Source organism: Marmota marmota, unplaced genomic scaffold, assembly GCF_001458135.2.
Source record: "Marmota marmota marmota unplaced genomic scaffold, marMar, whole genome shotgun sequence".
NCBI lineage: Eukaryota > Metazoa > Chordata > Mammalia > Rodentia > Sciuridae > Marmota > Marmota marmota.
Window position 1 is genome coordinate 12563896 of NW_025999905.1, and position 24641 is coordinate 12588536.

The 24641-nt window shown below is 35.8% G+C and overlaps 1 protein-coding gene across 1 annotated transcript in view; it reads left to right on the forward strand.

The window, feature by feature from the left end:
* The window catches only part of Abcb5 (ATP binding cassette subfamily B member 5), a 122616-nt gene that overhangs the window by 60111 nt on the left and 37864 nt on the right, over positions 1-24641 (forward strand). The window contains 6 exon segments of the mRNA XM_015498146.1: positions 3212-3373; positions 7016-7156; positions 11933-12076; positions 13156-13260; positions 13399-13476; positions 17091-17174. Coding sequence (XP_015353632.1) covers positions 3212-3373; positions 7016-7156; positions 11933-12076; positions 13156-13260; positions 13399-13476; positions 17091-17174 — 714 coding nt within the window.

The window sequence follows — 24641 nt, forward strand, 5'->3', positions numbered from 1 at the left end:
TTAACAGTTCTCAATATCAATAGTACATCATCTAAGCACATGTTTTCCTTATTACTACATTTATAGCTAGACTCTATGTCTACAAATGTTGGTTTCGATTATCGTTTACAAATATAGTCATTAGTTTCATGAAAGGCATACCATTTCTGGTAGCTTGAAGAAAACTGTATTTCAAGTGTAGGATGTTATGTTTATGGGGAAAGGAGTGAGGGTATGGGGTTAATCTAACTTAGTAACTTTGGAAAGCTCTAACCAATAGATGGGTAACTTATGGAAGAATGTATAGATTCAAATTCCTATCTGTATTTATACGATTACCCTACTTATGAATAGTAAAATTTAGGGGGTTGCAAGTGGGATAGAGGGAGTAAGAGGGAGGAAAACAAGTAACAAGGAAAGGAAGAGAAAAAAGAGAACAGGAAAAAGAAAATACGAGAAAAAAGAAAAGAAATAAAAAGGGGGGAGGGAGGTGGGTCATATGCAGTTCCTCTATAGTATATTATTCTGGTGATTCATTTGTTAAAGACCTTTTTCGTGCACAATTTTTGGTTTCACATATGTTGAGGTTGCGAGGACCAGAGGGGGAAGGGTAGAGGAGACTGGGTGAATGGCTGAAAAGAGAGAGAGAAGAGAGAAAAAGAAAGAAAATAAATGTCTCTCAGAACTCTGTTTTCATTTCTTCCAGTTGGTGGCGTTGTCTATTCCTAGCTTGAGTCTCTGGGTTCAGGATGGTGGTGGTAGTCAGTGTGAGAGGACTTGAGCTTCTACCTGTGGCCTCTCTACTCTTATTTTTTGAGATGTAAACCAGGTGCCTGATCCGCTACAGAACCGCACTGGTAGCCACGCCCACCAGTTGGTGGGTTTTAAGGGTTGGTGGGATTTTCCAAGATGAGTTCCATCAGTTTTTCTCATAAGGTGTTTGATGAGTTGGGGGTGTTGGGGAAACCTTATGTTTGTCAAGAGCTCAGTCAGGTGACCGCAAGGACGGGCGGCAGGGCCCCTCCTCCAGTTGGAGTGGTCTGTTTACCTCACCGGTGGGAGGCTGGGCTCCTCCAACCTGGGAGGTCTGTCTACCGCGCAGGCGGGCCGCTGAGCCCCTTCTCCAGGTCGCGTGGTCTGCCTACCATGCAGGCGCAGGCAGCAGCGGGGCCCCTCCTCCAATTGGGGTGGTCTGTCTACCATGCCAGCGGGCCACTGGGCCCCTTCTCCGGGTCGCCCGGTCCACCCACCACGCAGGTGGGAGGCTGGGCTCCTCCTCAAGATGCATTCTCTCAAAAGTGGCCAAAGTCATCTTGTGGAGGAAAGAATCAAGCTGGAATATGTAAATTGATAATCTCAATATCTATTTTGCACTCATGCAGTGATAGACAAACAGAGGAGCAAAATTGTATACAAAATGTAAAAGTAAAATACTGTTCATCAGGTTGATGAGCAGTAGAGAAAGGATGGTCTTCCCAAAATTTGCTGCTGGGATACTTGTTTAATTACATAAGGGAAAATGTATATTGACTCCTATTTGATATCACACAAAAAACTCAACTCCAGGTAGATCTAACTACAAGAGGCAAAGTATTAAATATTGTAAGGTAAAACAGAAAAACAACTGTGTGGTTTTTTTTCAAGATTTTTAAAACAAGACTCCAAAGGCATAAATTGTAAAACAGAAGTTGATAAATTGGACTTCCTTAAAACTTTAAAATTCTGTTCATCAAAAGACACCATTAGGGGCAGGGGATATAGCTCAGTTGGTAGAGTGATATAGCTCAGTTGGTAGAGTGCTTGCCTCGAACGCACAAGGCCATGGGTTCAATCCCCAGCACATACACACAAAAAGACACCATTAGGCCGGGTGTGATGGGGCATGCCTGTAATCCCAAGCCGAGGCAGTTGGATGGTAAGTTCAAAGACAGCCTCAGCCTCAGCAATTTAGTGAGGTCCTAAGCAATTTAGTAAGACCCTGTCTCAAAATTTTAAAAAAATTAAAAAGAGCTCAGGATGTGGCTCAGTGTTTAAGCACCCCTGGGTTCAATCCTTGGTATCAAAAAAAAAAAAGGAGAGAGAGAGAGACACCATTAAGAGAGTGAAAAGGCAACCACTTAAGCAGATTGTAATACATAGTATTTTACAAAGTCCTCATAGCTAGAATACATAAACAGTTCTTGAAAATTGACAATAGTTCCAATAGAAAGATGAGAAAAAATAAATAAATAAATAACATGGACAGTTCATAAGAGAGAATATTCAAGGTTTCAATAATGACATGAAAAGTTGTTCTTCATTAGTCATCAAGGAAATGGAAATAAAAGCCACCATATGACCATATTCATTTATCAGGCAGAGAAAGTACCACTGTTGGTGAGAATATAGTGCAACCTGACTCTCCTGCATGTGGGGTTTTGTAGAGGGGACAACCATTGAAAAGCTGGCAGAGGCTAGTGAGATAGCATGTGCACACCTGGTGGCTCAGCACTTCCTCTCCTAGGTGCAGAGCTGCTAGGATTGTATACGTATGCTCATCAAGTAAGCATGTGCAAGAATCTATATGTATCAGAAAAACCCTGAAGCCTACCATCCTGACTAGCAGTAGAATGGACAAATTGTGGTGTATTCACACAGTGGACTGCTGAGTGACAAGAATGAACAATCTGCCACTACATGCAACAAAATGCAGGAATCTCAGAAGAATGCTATTGGGCTGGGGCTGAGGCTCTGTGGTAGAGCGCTTGCCCAGTGTGCGTGAGGCAGTACCACATAAAAATAAAGTAATAAAATAAAGATATTGTGTCCACCTATAACTAAAAAGTAAATATTTTAAAAAAAGAATAGTATTGAACAAAATATACTCAGACCCAGAATAGTATTTTGCTGTGTAATTCCATTTATGTAAAAAAATATCAATCTGATCTATGCTCTTTGAAGAAGGATAGTGGTTACCCTTGGTGGGCAAGTAGTGATGGTGACTTGAGAGGCATGAGGATGATCTGGGTACAAGCAATGATCCATTTCTCGACCTGGGTTATTCTAATCTGCATTCAGTTTGAAAACGCATTGATCTATAGTAATATGTGTACTTTTCCATATGTTAATGATCTTATCAAAAAATAAAGATTCTTTTCTATTAAAATAATACTGCAAAAAGAAGTTTTCTTCACTGTTGCAGAGGTTACATCTACTAATTTTATATTTATATTTTATGCTTTCTGTTGTGTAGGCAAGCAAAGGTCGCACTACAATTGTAGTAGCACACCGACTTTCAACTGTTCGAAGTGCAGATCTGATTGTGACTCTAAAGGATGGGATGGTGGTGGAAAAAGGAACCCATGCTGAGCTCATGGCACAACAAGGTCTGTACTATTCACTTGCAATGTCACAGGTAATGTTTGCAAGGCATGATGTTATATCAGCAGGTTTTCTTAGTCCAAAATTATAATCTTCAGGCTTAAAATTTAGCTTCAGAGGCAAGATGCAAAATTGTTCCTGCAGATGTTTCAAGTTGTAGAAATTAGAAACAAGATAGATGGGAAGAGAGAAAGGAACTATATTGTCCATAGAAGGTTTTCCTGGAAGAGTCCTTGAAGATCAGAACGTGGGAGACAAAGGAGGAGAAATCCAAGTGGTTGGGACAGCAGCATGGGGACAAAAAGAAGCTTAATGTACAACTAAAACAGAAAGATGATCAGCCTTCCCTGAATAAAGACAAGTATTGGGAGAAAAAGGGAAAAGAGTTAGATAATGAGGGTCAGATCGTAGAAGATTTTGGAGCCAGGCAGAAGGGTTGAGATTTAATATGTAGAAAGCATCTAACATAATGCCTCGCACATAGTGGACATTCAATAAATATCTACTAAATGAAGAGATCACTCACAAATCCATACTATGTGTATACCACACCCTCACAGGTAGACTAGAGAGCTCAACTGGGCAATCAAAACGAGGTATTCTAATGTTGGAGACAAATGGCAATTTTTTTTTTTGGCGTGGGTGTTATTGGGGATCAAACTCAGAGACATTCAAACACTGAGCCTCATTCCCAGCCCTATTTTGTATTTTATTTAGAGACAGGATCTCACTGATTTGCTTAGTGCCTTGAATTTGCTAAGGCTGAGCTTGGAACTCTTGAACCTCCTGCCTCATTCTCTCGAGCTGCTGGGCAAATTCTCATTCTTTAGGGTCCAAGTTTCTGAATTCTATGAGATCCATCCTACTTACACACTTCATTAGGACACATGAATGCAAGTGAGAGTGATTAGGCCCTAACCATTGCCTTTACTCCAACCCAGCTGTTTCTTCTTAGCCTGGAAGGCAGTCTTTTTCCAGAGGGTCTCCTATAGATAAGTAGTTTCAATTTTTTTCTGTTCATTTTACTTCTTCAATTGTCTGGTCATCTCTTTGATGTCAATATTATTATTTTACAAAATAAAAAATTTAGGAAGTTATGAGCTTCTCTGTCTTCATCTAACTTATAACTTCAAAATTGAAATCCTACCTTTCCCACTATGCTAAAGTATTTTTGAATGCAGTTTATGAAGGAATGAGAGTAAGACAAAAGATTAAAAATGTAATCTTACATTGATTTAAAAACTACCCGACTCTGATTTTATTTCATATTACTCCATATTTTGTGTTTCCTTTAAAAATGAAAGTGAGGTATTATTTGATAATTTAATTAGCATGATATTAACTCCATAGATGAATTAACTTATAAAGTTGTTAAATTCAATATTTTCAAACCAATGTAAGTAGCAATAGAAGGAAATAAGTGAGGTCACAGTAATCCTATTTTGAGATTTGAAAAAACTATTATACTCAGATCTTTCATTGGAGAACCACATCTTTTTTTTTCATCATAATTAAACTAAAAATCCATTATGAGGACTGGAGTTTAAAAGTTTCACAATATAAAAAAAAAACAGATGATAAGTTTGTATTATAAATATGTAAAAGTTTTTAACACCTTGTTCAAAATGGATTGGTATTCTCTAATTACCTAAAATTATATCCATTTTAAATGATCATTTTAAATCTTAATGCTCAATAAACAACTATTAATATTCTGCACATTGTAGAATAAACATAACATATATGATATCTACATAAGCAGTTCAGTTTTAAACTCTGGATAGGCTTACTTGTCAGGCTTCTTTGTGGTGTCAAAATAAGTGAAGTTATAAGAATTCATGACAATCACAAGAATTGCAAAGTCAGTGCTGCTAAGAGAAATCTGAGAAGCAGTGTAGCTAAGTAAAGATCATGAGCTCTGGAGTCACAGCAGGTGACTCTGTCACCTTACAGTTTTAGGACCAGAAACAAGTTGTTTAAATTCCCTGTGCTTTAGGACTCAGTAGGTAGAGTGCTTGTCTTGGATGCCCATGGCCCTGGGTTTAATCCCCAGTGCCACACACACACAAAAAAAAAAAAAAAAAAAAAACACCTGTGCTTTAATTTTCTAATCTCTTCACATGGGGAAAATAATAGTAAACTATAAACTGTTGTTGAATTATTATATTAAGCTAAGAATCATTGTTGGCAGAGTAAATGATATTACATTGTATCACTCACATTAGCATTATCCAAACTTTTCAGAAAAGTTCAAACCTTGGAGATTAATGTTGTAATTATTTATCAAGACTGTACCTGATAATAAACAGACATATTTCTTTGGTGAGATTCTATGTGAAAATGAAATAAAACAGAGAAATATACACACCAAAACTTACTGTCATCATTATTACATTGTCTAGCAGCCTTCTCAGAAAAAAAATGAATTGTCTTTGACCTATTAAACATCTTCTTAGAAAAATTTATTATGAGAAGGGGTCAATATTTTTACTCTTTAAACTTGACAGTCACAAGCAGGTAACTCCTGGGGGACAGGGAAACCCAAATAAATATTTCTTTCATAGTAGAGAAATTTATAGAAAAGAAAGTGAGAGATAAGGGAATGTTTGATTAAAGATGTTAATGGTAGGTCTGAGGTCGTGGCTCAGAGGTAGAGCACTCGCCTAGCCTGCATGAGGCACTGGGTTCGATCCTCAGCACCACATAAAAATAAGATAAAGGTATATGTCCACCTACAACCAAGAAATAATTTTTTTAAAAAAAGATGTTAATGATAGCAAGATTGTTTTAGGCTTCACTGCACATTTATGTGACTGCTTAACAGTTGCTAAGCTTGTCAACAAATTAGAGGCCCTGGAGAGTTTCCATGTGCACACTCTCTGGTGCCCTAAATCCACCCACATCTTTCCATCTCCCCACTCTGTTCTGAGCTGCTGTATCCTAACTTCTGTCCTGTCCTCCTCCCACCTCTTCAGGGGGAAGTTGCAAATCTATTTACATCACAATTAGATGAACAAGAGACTAAGTAGATCAGTTATTTCACTAAAACTGGTCTCATTTCTCCGAATTGCAAGAAAAAGAAAAAAGACCTAGAGTGATTGACTTAGAACTTCATTCTAATTTACAATTTCAACAGTTCCTTGAAAGTTAATTTGATTTCTTGGCATTGTCTTATTCTTATGCAGCCAACGCCTTAATTATGCTCTGTGGTCAACTTGGAATTGGAAACAGCAGAGCCTGGAAAGCTTGTATCTCCTAAGATAGCTCTCAGGCCCTGGACCAGCCACACAAACAAGGGGCTAATTAGATAAATTGATAAGCTCCAGAAAAGGCCTAGAAGAAGAGATGAGAAAGTATATATCATCTGTCTCAAGAAGCTACTTTCACTAAAATCTGTTGCCACCAGTGGCATAATTGTTTTGGACTAAGACATTGTTTTCTCCAGTGAATTTATACATGTCTTTGGAAAAGGCACAACAAGCTATTGTCAATCACTAACATTTGAGTATGAGTTAGACTTATTAGCTCTCAAGTCTGGAAAAGACTGAGCAAGAACTGCATAAGAATATTCCAGTTTTAATAGGAAAAGCAGTAAGTTTTAAAGAGGTGCTTAATAAAATTCCATTGAATTTTTAAGACATCATTCTAATGATAATCTGAATATTCTTCATTTAAGGACATTAAAAAAGTCGATGAAGAGATGGAGACAATGACATACTCTACTGAAAGAAACACCAGCCCTGCTTCTCTGAGCGCTATGAACAGCATCAAGTCAGACTGTGATGATAAGTCTGAGGAATCCATCCAACATAAAGAGGTAATGATTCAACTACCAACAAGTTTGTTCCGCATTCTCCACTTTCGACTTTATCCTTTTCTGAAATTTAGAACTTATTTACAATAAAACATCACTTTAAGTTCACAAAATGTGTCCTTCCTAAACTTCCTGTAGTATTGCTAATGAGACCGTGTAGATGTCAGAGGTCCTTGTTGAAGGGGCAAAAAGTCTCTGTTACGTTCGTTTTTTCCTAAGAGGTAGACAGACCATGGGTTAAAACAGTGCCTTGGGAAGTGTGGTGCACACACCAGCAGCAATGCTGAAGATTAATGTGTGAGTCACCTAAGGACATGAATGCACATCACTTCCCCAATGCAGATAAGCCCCAGCATATACTGTCCAGCTCTCCAGTCCCAAGGCACAGCCCAAGGAGCCTTGCTCCCCTGGACAGGGAGGCTGGTTCCCAAGCTTATGTTCCCTCTTCCCAGCCCTAGGCTCATCAGAGCCATAGACCATCCTGCTTTGACCCTCCTTGCAGCTTATAACCCCTAGGACCTCTCTTTAGTCTCTATGAAACCTCAAGTCTCATTTCTCTCCCTTGATTCAGCCTCCTTCCTCTTTGATCACCATTCATCTTGGGCCGTAGCTGCCACTCCGAATGTTCTCCATAGCATCTTGCCATAAACATCATTCCTTCTGGATTTCACCTCAACCCACTCATTCCCCAAGCCCCAGCCCTCCCCCACCCCCAGTGGAGCTCCATTAGCCTCTGTGGGTTGCTTTTCAGGTGTAACCTCCCACACCCTGCAGGCCCTCACCCCAGCCCCTTCCTGTTGGATTCAGAATCCTTAACTCCAGCTTCCGGGTCCTCCCAGCACCTATTCTGGACCCCCTGTTGCCTCCCACACTGGAACTCCCTTGTTCTCCTTGAATCTGACAGATAATTCAGATTGGACCCCCTTAGGGGTTTCCACCATCTTCCTGCCCACTCTTTTCAGTCTTTTCTGTCATTTATCTGCCTGAATTCCCTGGGATTATCTGCCCAAATTTCTTCTTCTGCCCTTCTCTGGCACTGCTGATCTATTACTTTTTTATTTTAGATACAACTCATTCCTTTTTGGTGTGTGGTCTTCATAGCATACCTATGCATGCTTTTTTCCCCCCATTTTCTACTAGCTTTTTAAAAAAATTCATTTAAATAAACAAAAAACAATATTTCTCAGTTTTTAATTCTAGTCTTGTTATAGTTAAAGCTTCGCCCCAGGGATTCATAAACTGTCTTTCAGACCACTCATGTATAATCGAATCAACCCTTTATTGAAGCACACTAGTGGCGACTGACCAGAACATAAAGCTGTTCCCCTGATCAGCCCTGAAGAATTGCAAGGGCACTCCTTATAAGCCTGAAAACCGCAAAAGGGATGTTCGGGGGTCTAGCCAAAGAGAAGGAAAAAAAAAAGAAGAAGAAGAAGAAGACATCACTGCAGATTCTGTATATATTTAAAAGAATAATAAACTGGACATGTGGCACATGCTTATAATCCCTGTGACTCTGGAGCCTGAGGCAGGAGGATCACAAGTTTGAGGCCAGCCTCAGCAACTTAGTGAAACCCTGTCTCAAAAAATTAAAAGGACTGGAGATGTGGCTCAGTGGTAAAGTGCCCCTGGATTCAATCTTCAGTACCAAAACAAAATAATCTTATGAAAACAATTATGCAAACAGATCTTGAAACTCAACTGAAATAGGCAAATTCCCTGAAGGACACAAACACCTGAATAAATCAGGGCTGGGGTTGTAGCTTAGTGGTACAGCACTTGCCTAGCACATGTAAAGCACTGGGTTCGATTCTCAGCACCACATTAAACAAACAAATAAATAAATAAATAAATAGACATAGCGTGTTCATTTATAACTAAAAAAATTTTTAAATAAAAATAAAAAATAAATTCAGAACTTTTATGAATAGTTTGGTTGCAGTGACACGCCTATAATCCCAGTGGCTTGGGTGGCTGAGGCAGGAGGATCCAGAGTTCAAAGCTGGCCTCAGCATTTTAGAAAGGCACCAAGCAACTCAGTGAGTCCCTATCTCTACATACAATACAAAAAGGGCTGGGGATGTGGCTCAATGCTTGAGTGCCCCTGAGTTCAATCCCTAGTACCAAAAGAATAAAAAAATAATAATAAATGAATTGATACGTTGAATAATCTTGTATCTATTAAAACAAAATTAAATTTGTGGTTAAAAATCTTTTCCATGAAAAAACTCAAGGCCCTGGTGGCTTTACTAATGAATCCTAATGAACAGAAAGTTGAGAATGTTGGTCTATAAGACTGACATTATCATTTTGTTATTAAAATTAGACAACTTAAAAGAAAAGAAAATTGGGCTGGGGATGTGGCTCAAGCGGTAGCGTGCTTGCCTGGCATGCGTGCGGCCCGGGTTTGATCCTCAGCACCACACACAAACAAAGATGTTGTGCCCGCCAAAAACTAAAAAAAATAAATAAATATTAAAAAAATTCTCTCTCTCTCTCACTCTCTCTCTCACACTCTCTCTTTAAAAAAAAATAAAAAAGAAAAAAAAGAAAAGAAAAGAAAATTATTGCTATAACCCCCCATGAACATGTAAGAATTCATAACAAAATTCAATGTTTAATTCAACAGTGTATAAAAGGAATAATACATCACCAAATAGGGTTTTTATGAATAGTTTGAGGTTTAATATTCAGAAATTAATATACTAAAAGAGAAAAAAATCATTTCAATAAATGCAGAAAACCCATTGACAAAATATACCATCTATTCCAGATAGCTCTTGGCAAATGAGGAATTGATACACTGCACTTTTTATTTTTTCCTTTGGGAGTACAGGGGATGCAACCCAGTGTCTCACACATGTTTAGGCAGGTGCTCTGCCACTGAGCTACATCCCCAACCACTGTAAACTTTGTTTTTTGACTTTATAAAATTCTTGTCTCTCTCTTTAGAAAATGCCTATTTTATATTTTTTATGTCAGTTTATCTTAAAACATGCTACAATCTGTAATATATTTAGATAGCACAGCATCTTTCATGATTTTACAGAAATGGTTCATTTGGGGTTTGTCTTATTTTATTCTTCTCTATCTTGATTTCACTCTTTCAGTGATACCCATTTTTTTTAACCTGTGCTTATATATTATGCCAGAGGCAAAAGGACATTGTCTTTACATGATCTATGTAATGCAGATTTTTCTGTAGAAGCAAGACAACCCTTCGGTATATCCTGTCCTATAATTCACTGGTATTATGTCCTGAAACATGCTAATTCTTAGTTTCATCACAAAATATGGTGATTTTGTAAAACATTTAGCTCTATGTTTAGTACTTGATAAAAAGCTGGTATGCAACTTTTAAAATTTCACATAGTCTCTTGGATAGTAACCTAACATAAGTTGAATCATCATTATGATGAGCCTCAGAAAACTTTGGAAGGAAAAATTATACATACATACATACATATACATTTTTAAAAATTGAAAAAAGTGTTAAGGATTGTGCCAAAGATTCAGAAAAAATCTACTCTACTGTCTAGTATATTTCATATGTTACATTATAGATCTGTTTGTAATTGGCTAACTTATCTAGGTTTAATTTTACTCTCAAACTGATTTTTTTTAACCTAGGTATTTTATATATATATACATATATAATATATAAAATTAAGCAACCTAATATAATTGTGACTTCACCATTCTGAAAACAGACTTTAAAGGCTTCAAAAATTTTAAAAGTTCTATTGTCCAAACAACAGTTTGAAGCATAGATGCCAGACTCAGATAAACTGTTTATTATATTTTTTCCTAAGGAATTCTCTGGTTATTAGGTTCATAAATATCACTTTATAAGCGAATGTCATGAGGAAGTTTTAACTCATGAAACAGTAGTTTACTGCCTACTTCCTTAGGGAAAATAATTTAAATAAATCCACTACACATTCTAGACAACATAAGGAGAGATCATCATCCTGGTGTCATTTATCCTCTGACAACTCCCTGCATGGATGCCAGGAAGGGTTGGGAAACACCTGAGTGGTTGGCATTGTGCTTCCTCTGCAGAAAACCCAGGATGTGATGTCATGTAATCCTTCCTCTCCAGCAACCTCAGCAACAGTAATGTCTGCTAACCTTGATTGGGTGCTAATGCTGAGCTAATTTTAATTCTAAAAACAATCCTATAAGATAGGAACGGATACCATCACCTTTGGAAAGATAAGACACAGAAACTTGGCAAGTTTAAGCAGTATGCTTGGACACTGCCGCATTCTGCTTGTAAATAGGAAGCAAGTTTTGAACTGAGGTATTAAAAAATGTGTTTTGTAAATAAATTATGGAACTGAAAGACTTTCAAGCTTAAATCCTAGTAAAACTTTTACCTTCTGTACTTCCTCTGTTTATTTCCAACCTAGACTCCATCTCATCCTAGAGTAGAATATTAAATCTAGTTTCACAAGGGTAAAGAAAAATAGACCTATTATTTTTCCGGTGGTTCTCAGTTACCACAGCATGTGAGTTAATTGATACTTTCTTAACAATGAGTGACATACCAAAAAGTGACATTGCATGAATAATCACCTTTGGGTGAGACTCCTTTGTGTTTTGTGATCATCCTTAGTAATATAGGCAGTGAAATTTTTCTAAGAGAAGTTCTATTTCTACCCTGCTGTCTAGTATATTTCATATGTTACATTATAGATCTGTTTGTGATTGGCTAACTTTTCTAGGTTTAATTTTACTCTCAAACTGATTTTTTTAACCTAGGTGTTTTATTTCTAGACTAGTCTTCCTGAAGTGTCTCTATTGAAAATTTTTAAATTAAACAAATCCGAATGGATTTTTGTGATTCTGGGGACACTGGCTTCTGTTCTAAATGGAACTGTTCATCCGATATTTTCCATCATCTTTGCTAAAATCATAACTGTAAGTAAAACTCATTTGCTAATATCTTTTAACAATTTAAATGAAGTGTAGTGTGGTAGAACAAACTCGTTGGACCTTGATCTGTAAGGGGGAAAGTGAAGGACTCAGGCGGGGTCACCCCTGGGTCGGTAGTGAGTAGGGGGTTCTGGAAGGAAAGTGCACTAATTTTGACTCCAGTGTTGTATGAGCATTCTAAAACACTGAAGTAGTAAAGCAGACGAGTGCAGCTCCCTCTTTTCAACTAGTCAAAACAATGGGCCATTGATAGTTTGTTTTTGTTTTGTTTTACAATGGCAATTTTTTAATATCAGCCAGCTCATGGAGAGGAAATAAGAGTTGGGACCTTGAATGCTTGTTTGAAGGTTCTAGCAGGAGAGCATAGCTCAGTGATTGAGCTCTTACCTAGCATGTGTGAGGTTCTGGGTTCAGTTTTTGGCACTGTACATAAATAAATAAAATAACAGTCCATTGTAAAGATATTTTTAAAAAATTTTAAAAAGAGTTAAGGATTGTGCCAAAGATTCAGAAAAATTAGTTGGTTCAATGATGTTACTAGATCCCTGTTAAGTTCGTTGGTTCAAAGATGTTACTAGATCCATGTTAAGTCCTCATTGTCCCTGGTTGCACCACTATATTTCACTGACATAAACGCCAATATAAGTATAATTGCTAACTTTAAGAACCATTTCTAGGGACACACCTAAGGGCCTCAATTCAGGTACTTTATAAACAGAGGCATATTAAGTAACCTGAGTTATTAAAGTGATTGGAAATAATCATTGAAACAAACTCATGATTTAATTGAAAATACACTGTAATAATAATAGCAGATAGAAGACTCACTTACCTGATGTCACACTTCCATAGTTAACAAGAGAAAATTATAAGTAAAATTTTTTTATCATTTGTATTAAATGCAGGACAGTAGTAGAATATGGCACTTTCTCTTCCCAGAATCGGGAGGTCTTTGTTATATGTTGTAATTCATTTAGAATAATCCTGACAATATATAGATTATTTTTTCCTGTTTCTTTTATATTTTCTTCTAAATTCCTGATGCAGATTCTATTTCTTTTCAGATGTTTGAAGGTGATAATAAAACCACATTGAAGAACAATGCAGAAACCTATTCTATGATATTCTTCATTCTGGGCATTATTTCCTTTGTCAGTTTCTTCATGCAGGTAAACTTTTAATAAATGACCCTGAGCAGTTTTATTTTTTTGATGTTGTTATTTGAGTTACAAATACAATAGCTGAATGTTACAGAGACATAGAAAAGAGAACTAAAAATAAATTTAGATTTTCTTTTTGTTTTCCAGGGATTGTTTTATGGCAGAGTAGGGGAAATTTTAACCATGAGATTAAGACATTTGGCATTCAAAGCCATGTTATATCAGGTCAGTGTATTTAATTGAATTTGTATTTTATTTGAAGTCTATTATAAAATATCTCAATTCTTAATTCCTTCTCAGGCAATTTCTGAACATTGTCTTTCCTTTAGGTCATTTAAATGGATGCTTTTTGTTGTTGTTCTGAGGAGCAAAAATCTGACATCAGAATTTATACAGTGATGGGCGCAGTGGGGCACAGCTGTAGTCCCAGCAGCCAGGAGGCTGAGACAGGAGGATCTAGAATTCAAAGCTAGCCTCTACAAAAGCAAAGCTCTGAGCAACTCCGTGACACCCTGTCTCTAAATAAAATACAAAATAGGGCTGGGGATGCGGCTCAGTGCACAAGTGCCCCTCAGTTGTTCAATCCCTGGTACCAAATAGAAAAAAAAAATAATTCATATAGGATATTTTCCTAATAAAAGCAAGTCCAAAATTGTGATGTTTGAAAGTAAGACTTACAGAAACAAGGACTGAGCTTCCAGTCCCATTCCTTGCATTCAACTTAACAAGTCTCTCTTTATGCATGATTGTGGTGCTCCAGGATCAGAATGGAAGACCAAATTAAAACTGAAAAGCAAGAGCCACAATAGACTGGGAACATGCTTGAAAGGAAGGAGTTTGATAATTTGTCCAGCTCTCATCCTTTGGCCAGTTTAAGTGTTTTTACTCCACACTTGTTAAAACAGCCAGTCTCCCTGCCCTCCTGGAAAGAGTCCTGAACTCAGATACCATCAGTGAGAATGGCAGGTCTGCCTGCCTCATACAGATGATCAATTGCACCTGCAAAATAACTAAAACTAGGTGGATCAAGTAGTAATCTTGAAAAGTGAGTCTTGGGGGCAAATGGCAGGAATGTCTCAGATTGGCACCTCTAAAATTCTTTCATGAGGCTGAGGTGTATTGGGTTACCCTGAAAGCCAGTAATCATCTGGAGCCCTTTGCCTCACTTTCTGTCACCAAAGCTCACCGAGCAGGAGCAAATAGCTTCCTGCCAGGGTAATTTCTTTTCAGAAATAGAGTTACTGTCACTCCAACTGAGTCGTCAAAACCAATTTCTTTTTTTTTTTTCTCTCCATCTTGTGACTTTTAGAAGTGCTCCTCTAAGGCCTGCCACATAACAGAATTCTGTAGTCTTTGTGCTCTTGGGGAACTGCAGGATGTTGCAGTGAAGTGATCTGGAGGCTTCTGAGAGCAACGTGATGCTCTGAAGCAAAGGATGACCTAATCCCTTTGGCTCAAAAAGGTCCTGTGTCAGATGTTTTGCTCCAAATTTGGAGAAACTCCTTGATCTAGAAAAAGAAAATCTACTTGAGGGATTACGAAGTCCTTCATTGCCTGCATGCATCTCTCATGCTAAATGTATAATACCTTTCATTAAAACTTTTTGTTCTTACTTCATGTCTTCATCTTTTAATTTAACTGATAATAATATTTTGCACTTGAGAGTTTCCACTTTTTTTAACCTTTATTTTATTTGTTTGTTTTTATGTAGTATAAGGGATCTAACCCAGTGCCTCACACCTGCTGGGCAAGTGCTCTACCACTGAGCCACATCCCTAGCACCATTCTGCTAGTTTTTGTCTTGGTGAATTTATGGTTTTCCCTGTTTGAGTGTATTTTCCCTGTTTGAGTGTATTTACTTTATATTTCTAGGAATTTTTTAAAATGTTTCCTGAATGTCTAGCTACTTTTATGCAGAAGATTATAAATTTTAATTTTTTTCCAAAGCATACCTTGAACTTCCCTTTTTTTTCACAGAAAGCTTTTAGTGGAAGAATCTTAAGGCCGTGAACCAGTTTAACCAGTAGAACTGTTGTTAATCTAATAGTTTGGTGGTTAATATTGGACATGAATCCTTTGTCTAGCATTAGCTATGTGAACATCAGTGCAGTAATCTTGTTGGATAAAGAAAGCTTTGCCCATAAGAATGTTCTAACATACAAGCCATAAACTCTTTTAATGCATAAACTCTTTTGATACAATGACACACACAGAAACCCTGTGCTGTCTAACACATATTATTAAATTCAACTCTTTCCCTTTCAGTACATTATTTATTTTCCATCATCATCCCTCAGCATTCTTTTTGCTTCGTATATTTGCTTTGTAAATTGGAGGAAAAGTGTAGTTTAGTTAGCCTTTTCCCCTGTAAGTATCTTCACAGTTTTGCTCTGTCCATTGTGATATATGTTTTTACCTAGCTTTTGTCATCTGGTTTTGTCCTACGATAAGACTCTGTGAGGTGTGTAAAGCATGCTAAGGCTTGCAGTGCTTTTTATAACCATTTTGAAATCTTATGTGAGATAGAGGTATTCATAGAATCAGGTGTGGTTGTTTTGTAGGTATAAAGTCTGTATTTTATGTGATTACTTAAGATCCTTCCCAGTTGAAAAGAATATTTAATTGTTACTGACTTCCATGCTTGTAAATAATTTATTGTTCATTGTGTTTCAAAGCTATGCTCATGGTATGGCAGGATCTAGACTGGGATTGTGCTTTCAAAGAAGCTACTGTGCAGTGTGGATTGTGATCTCCAGAGGACATCCTTTGAGCATCTAAGATCCTAAATTCCTGGGACACCTTCCCAATACAATGACTCAAGAGTGGTCCTACCATGCTGGGGTTGTACCCACCCTGGTTCCTGCCATATTCCTCCACAGGAGTTTTCTTCTAACACAATTCCATGCATAGCCTTCAATCTGTGAGGTTTTTGTTTTCTTAATTGTTAGTAATGTGCAACCTGAGCCTCAGAGCCCTGGCTGTGTTGCAGTAAGCCAAGAGTTTGGGTTTTTGTTTTGTTTTGTTTTCTCTCTCTCTCTCTCTCTCTCTCTCTCTCTCTCTCTCTCTCTCTCTCTTTCTCTCTTTACTTACTAAAATTAAGCTATTTTTCAGATACAATCTCCATATGGTTTTAATCCACAAGAGATACAAGTGGATTGACTTGTGGGAGGAAACATTCAATTGCTAATAAAAGGAAATCAAAATTCCTCAGGATGAGAAGTACTAAGAAGTACTGCCTTTGAAAATGACATTATTTCTTGCATTATGTTTTTATTGCTTGCATTTTTGACCTGTCTCCTTTAGATTGCATGCTTCTTAGCTGCAGGAGTTTCACAGCCTTCTGCCTCTTGACCATCTCACAGTACCTAGCACATGTAAGATCTAGGGAATAATATGTCAGGTAAAATCTTGCCCATTTGGATCCTAAAGAAAAGAGATAGACTTACTATCAATAGCCAGTTTAGGTAAAAAGATCTGAAAATAGTTCTAAATTGTGTTATACATTGATTTACTAGTTAAATAGAATCTGCCCTCCACAGAGTATTATTTTGTGGAGTAAAACTACGTGATGTCTCTAAATGGCCAGTTTTAACATCATTTATTTATGCAATATTATAACATGGTAATGAGTCCAAGCTGTGGACTTAAGTTTTTCAGTTTATATCTAAATACAGATCTCTATAAAGTAAGAAGCACACATCAGTTGATCACCAGTACTTATAAGAATTAAGTACCAGTGTGTGAGGAGGCAGGTCAATGCCTTCTAAGTTACAACAGCAAAATCATAAATCAGCAAAGAATGTTTTTGATAAACATAAGCACGTTTCCTGTTTCTCTAGGATATTGCCTGGTTTGATGACAAGGAAAACAGCACGGGAGCCTTGACAACAACATTAGCCATAGATATCGCACAAATCCAAGGGGTAGGTATATTGTTTTTATTTTTAAATGGTGTATTATGTGGTGTGCACATGGGTACCTGCGCACATGTCTTTGCCTGTATTTGCGCTGAGCTGAGATGACCCACGTCATCAGGAGGACTGGTCAGTCTTCTGAATAGCAGGGAATTCCTAATGAGATGTGGGGAAGCCTTTTAGATTTGTGTATGTTTAACCAAAAAAAAATAAAAGAAGAAGAAGAAGCTTTAGCACATGAAATAGGACAACTGGAGGACTAAAAAAGATAGCAAGAATTAATTTGAGAAAAGAACTCAGATTTAAATAGTAAGAAAAGATAATAAAATGAAAGAAAATACTCTCACTTAAGAAAAAGGACATGGGGCTGGGGATGTGGCTCAAGCGGTATGGCGCTCGCCTGGCATGCGTGTGGCCCGGGTTCGATCCTCAGCACCACATACAAAGATGTTGTGTCCGCCGAAAACTAAAAACATAGATATTAAAAATTCTCTCTCTCTCTCTTTCTCTTTAAAACAAAAAGTAGACATTATTTAAAAAAAAAAAAGAAAAAGAAAAAGGACAAAAATTTTGTTTCCTTATCCCAGACAATAATTCTTATTTAAAGCAATGTCTAACAATTTATATTCACACATGCCTCTGGAAGTGATTCTGTGCTAGCTGTTATACAGACCAGTTCTGTGTAAGCAACATGTTTATGTATCACAATCAAAATCATTAACACAATGGCCAGCATAATATATGTAAAGTTAGTGCTTAAATAAGTGTGCGGAGTAGGCTAATCTTCAAGGGATAAAGAACTTATTAAGTTTTTTCCAGTTACTTTAATACAATTAATTTTTATATAACAAGTAAGACTCTTACTATGAGAAAAAAGAGCACAAAACAACATCTCTAACTTTTGAGATAAAGAACTCAATCTCTTTGTTAAAATAAGGACATCTGCAGAGTTATATGCTTTCCTTTTTCCTTCTGCATGTGGAAAAAAAAAAGGAAAGTATCAATGGTCCACCTCTCAACAACAAGGTTTTAAACTATTAGAAATACTAAGATGTCAATTACAGCTTTTTTTTTTTTGTACCAGGTACATGCCCATCTCTTTTTATATTTTATTTAGAAACAGGGTCTCACTGAGTTGCTTATGGTCTCACTAAGTTGCCAAGTCTGGTTTAGAACTCACAATCCACGATCCTCCTGCCTCAGCCTACTAAATCACTGGGATTACAGGTGTGTGCCACCATGCCCAGCTTTAATTACAGCATTATTAATAGAGCATCAGATTGTTACCTAAGACAACTCATCAGAATTGCATGGTTTTTTTTGTTTTTTTTTTTTTTTTAGGTTTTCACAAAAGATGCCAACTATTACAATTTTTCTAACTTTTGCAAGACCTCTGTTCAATATATACCACCAAGGATAGATTTATATGTTAGAGGCTAGAACAAGTTAGTTACAATTGCAGATGTCCTCACCCATCCATTTTAGGTTGAGAAAGCTAATTTCATGTTGAGAGAGAGATGGAGAGAAAAGATGGCAGCTGCATCTCTTTTTGAGATTCTTTCTGTTAATTTTGAAGGCAAGGCTCTAGAGTTTCATCAGATAATATTTAAATTTTTAACAGAAGCTGAGAAGCTTGGCATAAATGGAAAAAAAATGAAGAGTGAAATTTTGCTTAGTAGTAAAATAATAAGGGCAACCTGCTATCAGGTCCTCTCTCGCCCTGTGAGAGTTCTGTTTCTGTTTCTATTCTTAAATAAATCCTTCTCCTTTCAAAAAAACAAAATAATGAATATAGCATTTATTTATACAACACAATAGATTTATACTTGTGCATTTAGAATTCCATGATTTACAACTCCGCACTGAAATATCAATCATTATTCCATTTCAATCCGAATTTCATCTAATTTGCTATTTTTTCTTTACTGTACTCTTTTTCTTTTACTACCTTTTTGGGAATCTTTTGATTGAAACAGGCATTCATACCAGCAGTTATAGATTATAAGTGAAACACCTCTTTTAACAAGTATTTGCTTCACTAAAAAGCCAAATGAATACTGAAAGACCAACATTACTGCCCTTACATTCATTAATTATTTCTAATATAGTATTGTCTCTGATTGAGAAAAATTAATGAGAATATTACTTTGCCTGACTTTTTGTTTGTTTTGTTTTTTTTACTAAAGATCAAACCTAGGGTACTCTACCACTGAATTAAACCCACAGCCTATTTATTTATTTATTTATTTGCGACAGGGTCTCACAACCTGCTGAGACTGGCCTCAAACTTGTGATTCTCCTATTGCAGCCTCCCAAGTCACTGGGGTTACAGACGTGTGCCACCATAGCTGCTTGACTTTTTGTAAGTATCTTATTAACACCAAATGATCTTTTGAAACGTTCTTGTTGCAATTAGGAAATGCTGATCTCCTAATAACTTCTGGACAAGTAAAATCATTGTCACTAACTCAAAAGTAATAGCTAAAAAATAATGATTGGAATTCTGATGAAAGAATTTGAACTTGCTGAATTTAAACATAAAATGACCAAAAAAGGTTTCTAAGGGTGAGACTGTGTCTACTAGTAAAGTTATGTAATTCATATAAACCTTGAAGAGTTTTTTTTTTTTTAATCAAACAAAGAAGTATTTACCAATCCTATTTGTCTACCAGTTCCTTTTTCTCAAAGATGCTTTAGACAAGAAATGAGTCAGGAAATAACTTGGGGGTTATACTTTCTATTATATCAACTTAATTAAACCATACTTCATCTTAGTTTTTTTGTTTTTTGTTTTTTTGTGTTTTTTTTTTTTGTAACCAGAGATTGAACCCAGGGGGACTTAACCATGCAGCCATATCCCCTTTTTATATTTTATTTAGAGACAGGGTCTAGCTAAATTGCTCAGTGCCTCACTAAGTTGCTGAGTCTGGCTTTAAACTTGCCATCCTCCTGACTCAGCCTCCCAAGCCAGTGGGATTACAGGCATGTGCCTCCACGGCCTGCATCTTAGTTTCTTTACCATGTAATTTCAATTACATTTTGTCTTAGCAAATGTAAGAGAGTGAATATTCACACGTTAGCTCTAAAAATTGATACATCTCAGTCTGAAACCTTTATTGGCCAAAAATATATGTCTTGGGATTTTTTAGAAGCTCTGATACTTTGAGAGTCATGATAAAAACATGTTAATGAACACAATCCTAGAAGAGTTGAATGAATATAACCAATCTGACTGGTATGGTTTTAGCCCAAGGTAGTGACTTATTGCCAGTACATCTGTCAACACACTGTTTTCAGTGTAATAGGTAGTTTTAATAAAGGTATAAAACCATTTTAGATTCTTTTGGAGACAAGATTTTACAAAATTACAAGGTATTATTATTTCTGCATATTTTAGTAACCCTCCCATCAACCAAAAGTCTTACCTCATTTTTGTCCACAAGAAAGTGTGTTGTTGACACCACAGTGTAAACTTTATTTACAACTGACAGACCCCATGCTAGTGCCAAGAACTTCTCATCAGAACTATAATTATATTGCCCCAAGAAATAATAAAAATTTATTTCATTTATTAATTCCAAAAGCCCAACAAGCTGATTAGTTAGAACTAGAATATTATTACCTAGACAATGATGACCTCATTCCTTAACTCAACTTTTTGACATGGGAAATGTACAAAACAGCTTGATATTACTTTTGATTCAAACAATGTTAGTTATTCATTGAAATGACTTTACCACAGTATAAAGTTGATATATAATTAGTTTTGCCCTGCAGTTTGAGATTGAGTAAATTAAGAAAAATTATCAAGTCTAAGCAAAAGCTATATCTAAAGTCATGAAAATGCCTGATATATTTGATTGTTTTCCATAAAATGCATGCTGATGAATAATAACAATGAATAACTGTAAGCTTTAAATACTTGACATCTTGACAAGATTTTGTAAATTTGTCCAACTGATTCTTTTTTCTGTTCAAAAATATTTTCACCACCATCAGTTATAATGCATCTTAACAGATTTCACTTCGGGTTGCATTGACTTAATTTTTTCTTAAGTTCTTCAAAAGTGTTCTCATCTGTAGTTATCACATGGAGACTATTCATGGCACCTAACTGTTCAGTCACTTCAAACTCCACAGAGGTCCTCAAAAAACCAAAAACCAACACTGAGCAATATCATTACAATCTATCAACTTATTCTGAGCCAGAAAAACCACTCAAGATAATCTACCTTACTTTTTAATTATTGACGTTGCTCTCCATGTCTTCATTGAGAATAAATTTTCACCAAATGGCTAGTAGTCTTAAATATGAGTGTATGTTCATGCACTCTGAACATACTTCTTCCCATTATAATCAAACATGATTTAATTAACTCATTCCTGAAAATGATGTTCTTTACTTGGCTGGTAAATGAGTCATATAGAAAATTACTTTGGTTTCAGCCTCATTATCACATTTTAATTTTGTGAAGAAATTCTGCTAATACATTCTATTTTAAATTTTCTAATTTTCCTGAATCTTGTTTTCTTATGAACTGGGAATATTATAATAAATGGTCAGTCTGGTAAGGTTTATATATTTTGTTAGTTTTCATCGCTACATAGTGTCACTACATATAAAGTAAAATATTTGTAATTAGAATACAAAACTAGGGGCTGGAGTTGTAGCTCAGTGGTAGAGCTCCCCTGGCATGTGTGAGGCCCTGGGTTTGATCCTCAGTACCACATATAACTAAATAATTAAATAAATAAATAAATAAAAGATCTAAGGACAATTAAAAATTTTTTTTTAAAAATGCAAAGCTGTTCGCAGTGCACCATGCCTTAAAAACATTACATTTGAAGTGCACTTTTTCTTTCTTGTTTTGAGATGATGGATATACAATGGTAATTTTAAAAACTAGGATAAAATGTCACAATATAGCAGTACAAGAGGTGCTTAACATGCTATCAAATTATAATCACATCACTGAGATTTGTAGCATGTTGAACAAGCAGTGCAATGTGATGAGGGGGCACATATGATTTATCTTGCATCTATTGAACTCTATTATTGAAACCTAAGACTGCCAAAAAAACAAAAAGTAAACAAAACAAGACAGTATTCTAATAAAACTTTATTTTTGGACATAGGAATTTGCATTTATACATCTATCACATAATGCAGTATATTTTTCCTCTCAATTTTTTCCCAGTCATTTAAATATATAAAAAAATCTGTATTTGGGGTAAATTTGGGAGTTCATAACCAACTTGAATTTAATGTATGAAATATGATATGTCAAGAGCTTTGTAATGTTTTGAACAACCAATAAAATAAATAAATAAATAACCTTCTTACCTTGTGAGCAATATAATAATATGTAATCAAATGTGGACTGCAACCCATGTTGTTTTGACCTGTACAATAAAAAAAATCCACAAAAGATTTCAAATGGTATTTTACAAAGAAATCCAAATGGACAATATCCTTATACATTTATTCTATTTTGTGTCTTTGTATTTAGAGTGTGATTCTTATAGGCAACCTATAAGTTGCTTTTAATTAGGTTATTCAGCCCATTTTCATTTTTCTGTGACTATTAATATTAGGCTTAAATGTTTCATTTTGCTATTTTCTGCCACATTTGTTCTTTTTACAGTTTTCCTATTTTTCTGCCTTCTTCTGGATTAAAATTCTTTATTATTCTGATATTTCTCTCTCTCTCTCTCTCTCTCTCTCTCTCTCTCTCTGGAAAGGGAGGTGAAATTACTAGTTGAGGATCTTTGCTTTATTGTTTTAGTGGTTACAGAGTGTTAATAGTATACATCTTTCACTTATCACAGTCTACCTCCAAATATCAAACTATAGTTTTTTGAGTTTTTTTATATGACAGTGAAATGCATTCATTTCAATTCACAATAGCCAAACTGTGGAACCAACCTAGATACCCTTCAATAGATGAAAGGATAAAAAAAATGTGGCATATATACTCAATCTATAGTTTAAGAAACTTCCACTGGGTATGGTACCACATATCTGTAATCCCAGCTACTATGAAGGTTGACAAAAGAGGATCCTAGGTTGAAGTTCAGCCTATACAATTTAGAGAGACCCTGTTTCAAAATAAAGTAATAACAATTTTTTTAAAACACTGGGGATGTAGCTTTTGATAGAGTTCTTGCCTGGCATGCTTGAGGCTCTGGGTTTAATCCCCAGAACTGAAAGAAAAAGAAAAGAAATTGACAATAGTGTACCTCCCTTTTATCTCAATATTTTGCTATTATTATCATACAATTCCTTTCTACATATGTACTAAACATCATATGTAGAATAAATACTCTTAAACAAAAATGGAAGAAAGTCAAATGTTTAAGAGTATTTATTGATCAACTCTACATCATGATTATTTTTATTTGTCACTTGTCTCCTAAAGAACTTCAAATAAACATAAATAGTTATATATTGACTCACATAGTTAACTTTTCTGGTCTCTTCATTACATGTTCTAGATACATATTTCCATTGGTATCATTTGCCGTCTGCCTCCAGGTCTTTTTTCACATTTTTTGTAGTGCAGGTCTGATAGTGATTAATTATTTTGGCTTTGGTGTGCCTGCAAAGTCTTTATTTCACCTTCATTTTTTAAATACATTTCCACTGACTACAAAATTTGATGTTGACAGATGTTTTTATTCATAGATTAAAAACATTGCTGTACATTCTTCTTCTCCCTATTCTTTTGTCAATAAACTATCTGTAATTATCTGCCTTTTTTCCTTCTATATATTTTTTGGTTGCTTTTAATGCTTTTCTTTTTTGCTGACTTTGAAATTGTGATGGACTTTCATATAGTTTCTTCTTCTTATGCTTGAAGTTCATGATTATCTTGGATTTATTAACTTGTGGATTTCACTGGAAAATTTATTGGTCATTAATTATTCAATTTTTTTCTCTAACCTCTCTCTTCAGGGACTCCAATTATACATATATTAAACTGCATAAAAGTTGTACCATATCTCACGAATGCATTGATAACATGTTCATTGCAGCTTTAATAGCAAAATAATAATAATAAATTATTGCATACCTAGCATGCATGAGGTTCTGGGTTCTACCCCCAGCATGGGAATAAAAACAAAGATGGAAGAAAGTCAAATGTTTAAGAGTATTTATTGATCAAGAAAAAACTTGTAGTATAATGTAAAGAAATAAAAACAGAATACACAACTGCATACAAACAATAATCCTACTCTGATGTCAGTATATGAAGAATGTAAATGTAAATTTTAACATTATTTAAGCTTTTTCTAATGATCATGTTTTCATGGTAAGAACAAAACATTTATTTTGCGGGGGTAGGGGGACAGAGTACCAGTTCAACAGGGATTGAACTCAGGGGCACCTAACCACTGAGCCACATCCCCAGCCCTATTTTGTATTTTATTTAGAGAAAGGATCTCACTGAGTTGATTAGTGCCTTGCCATTGCTG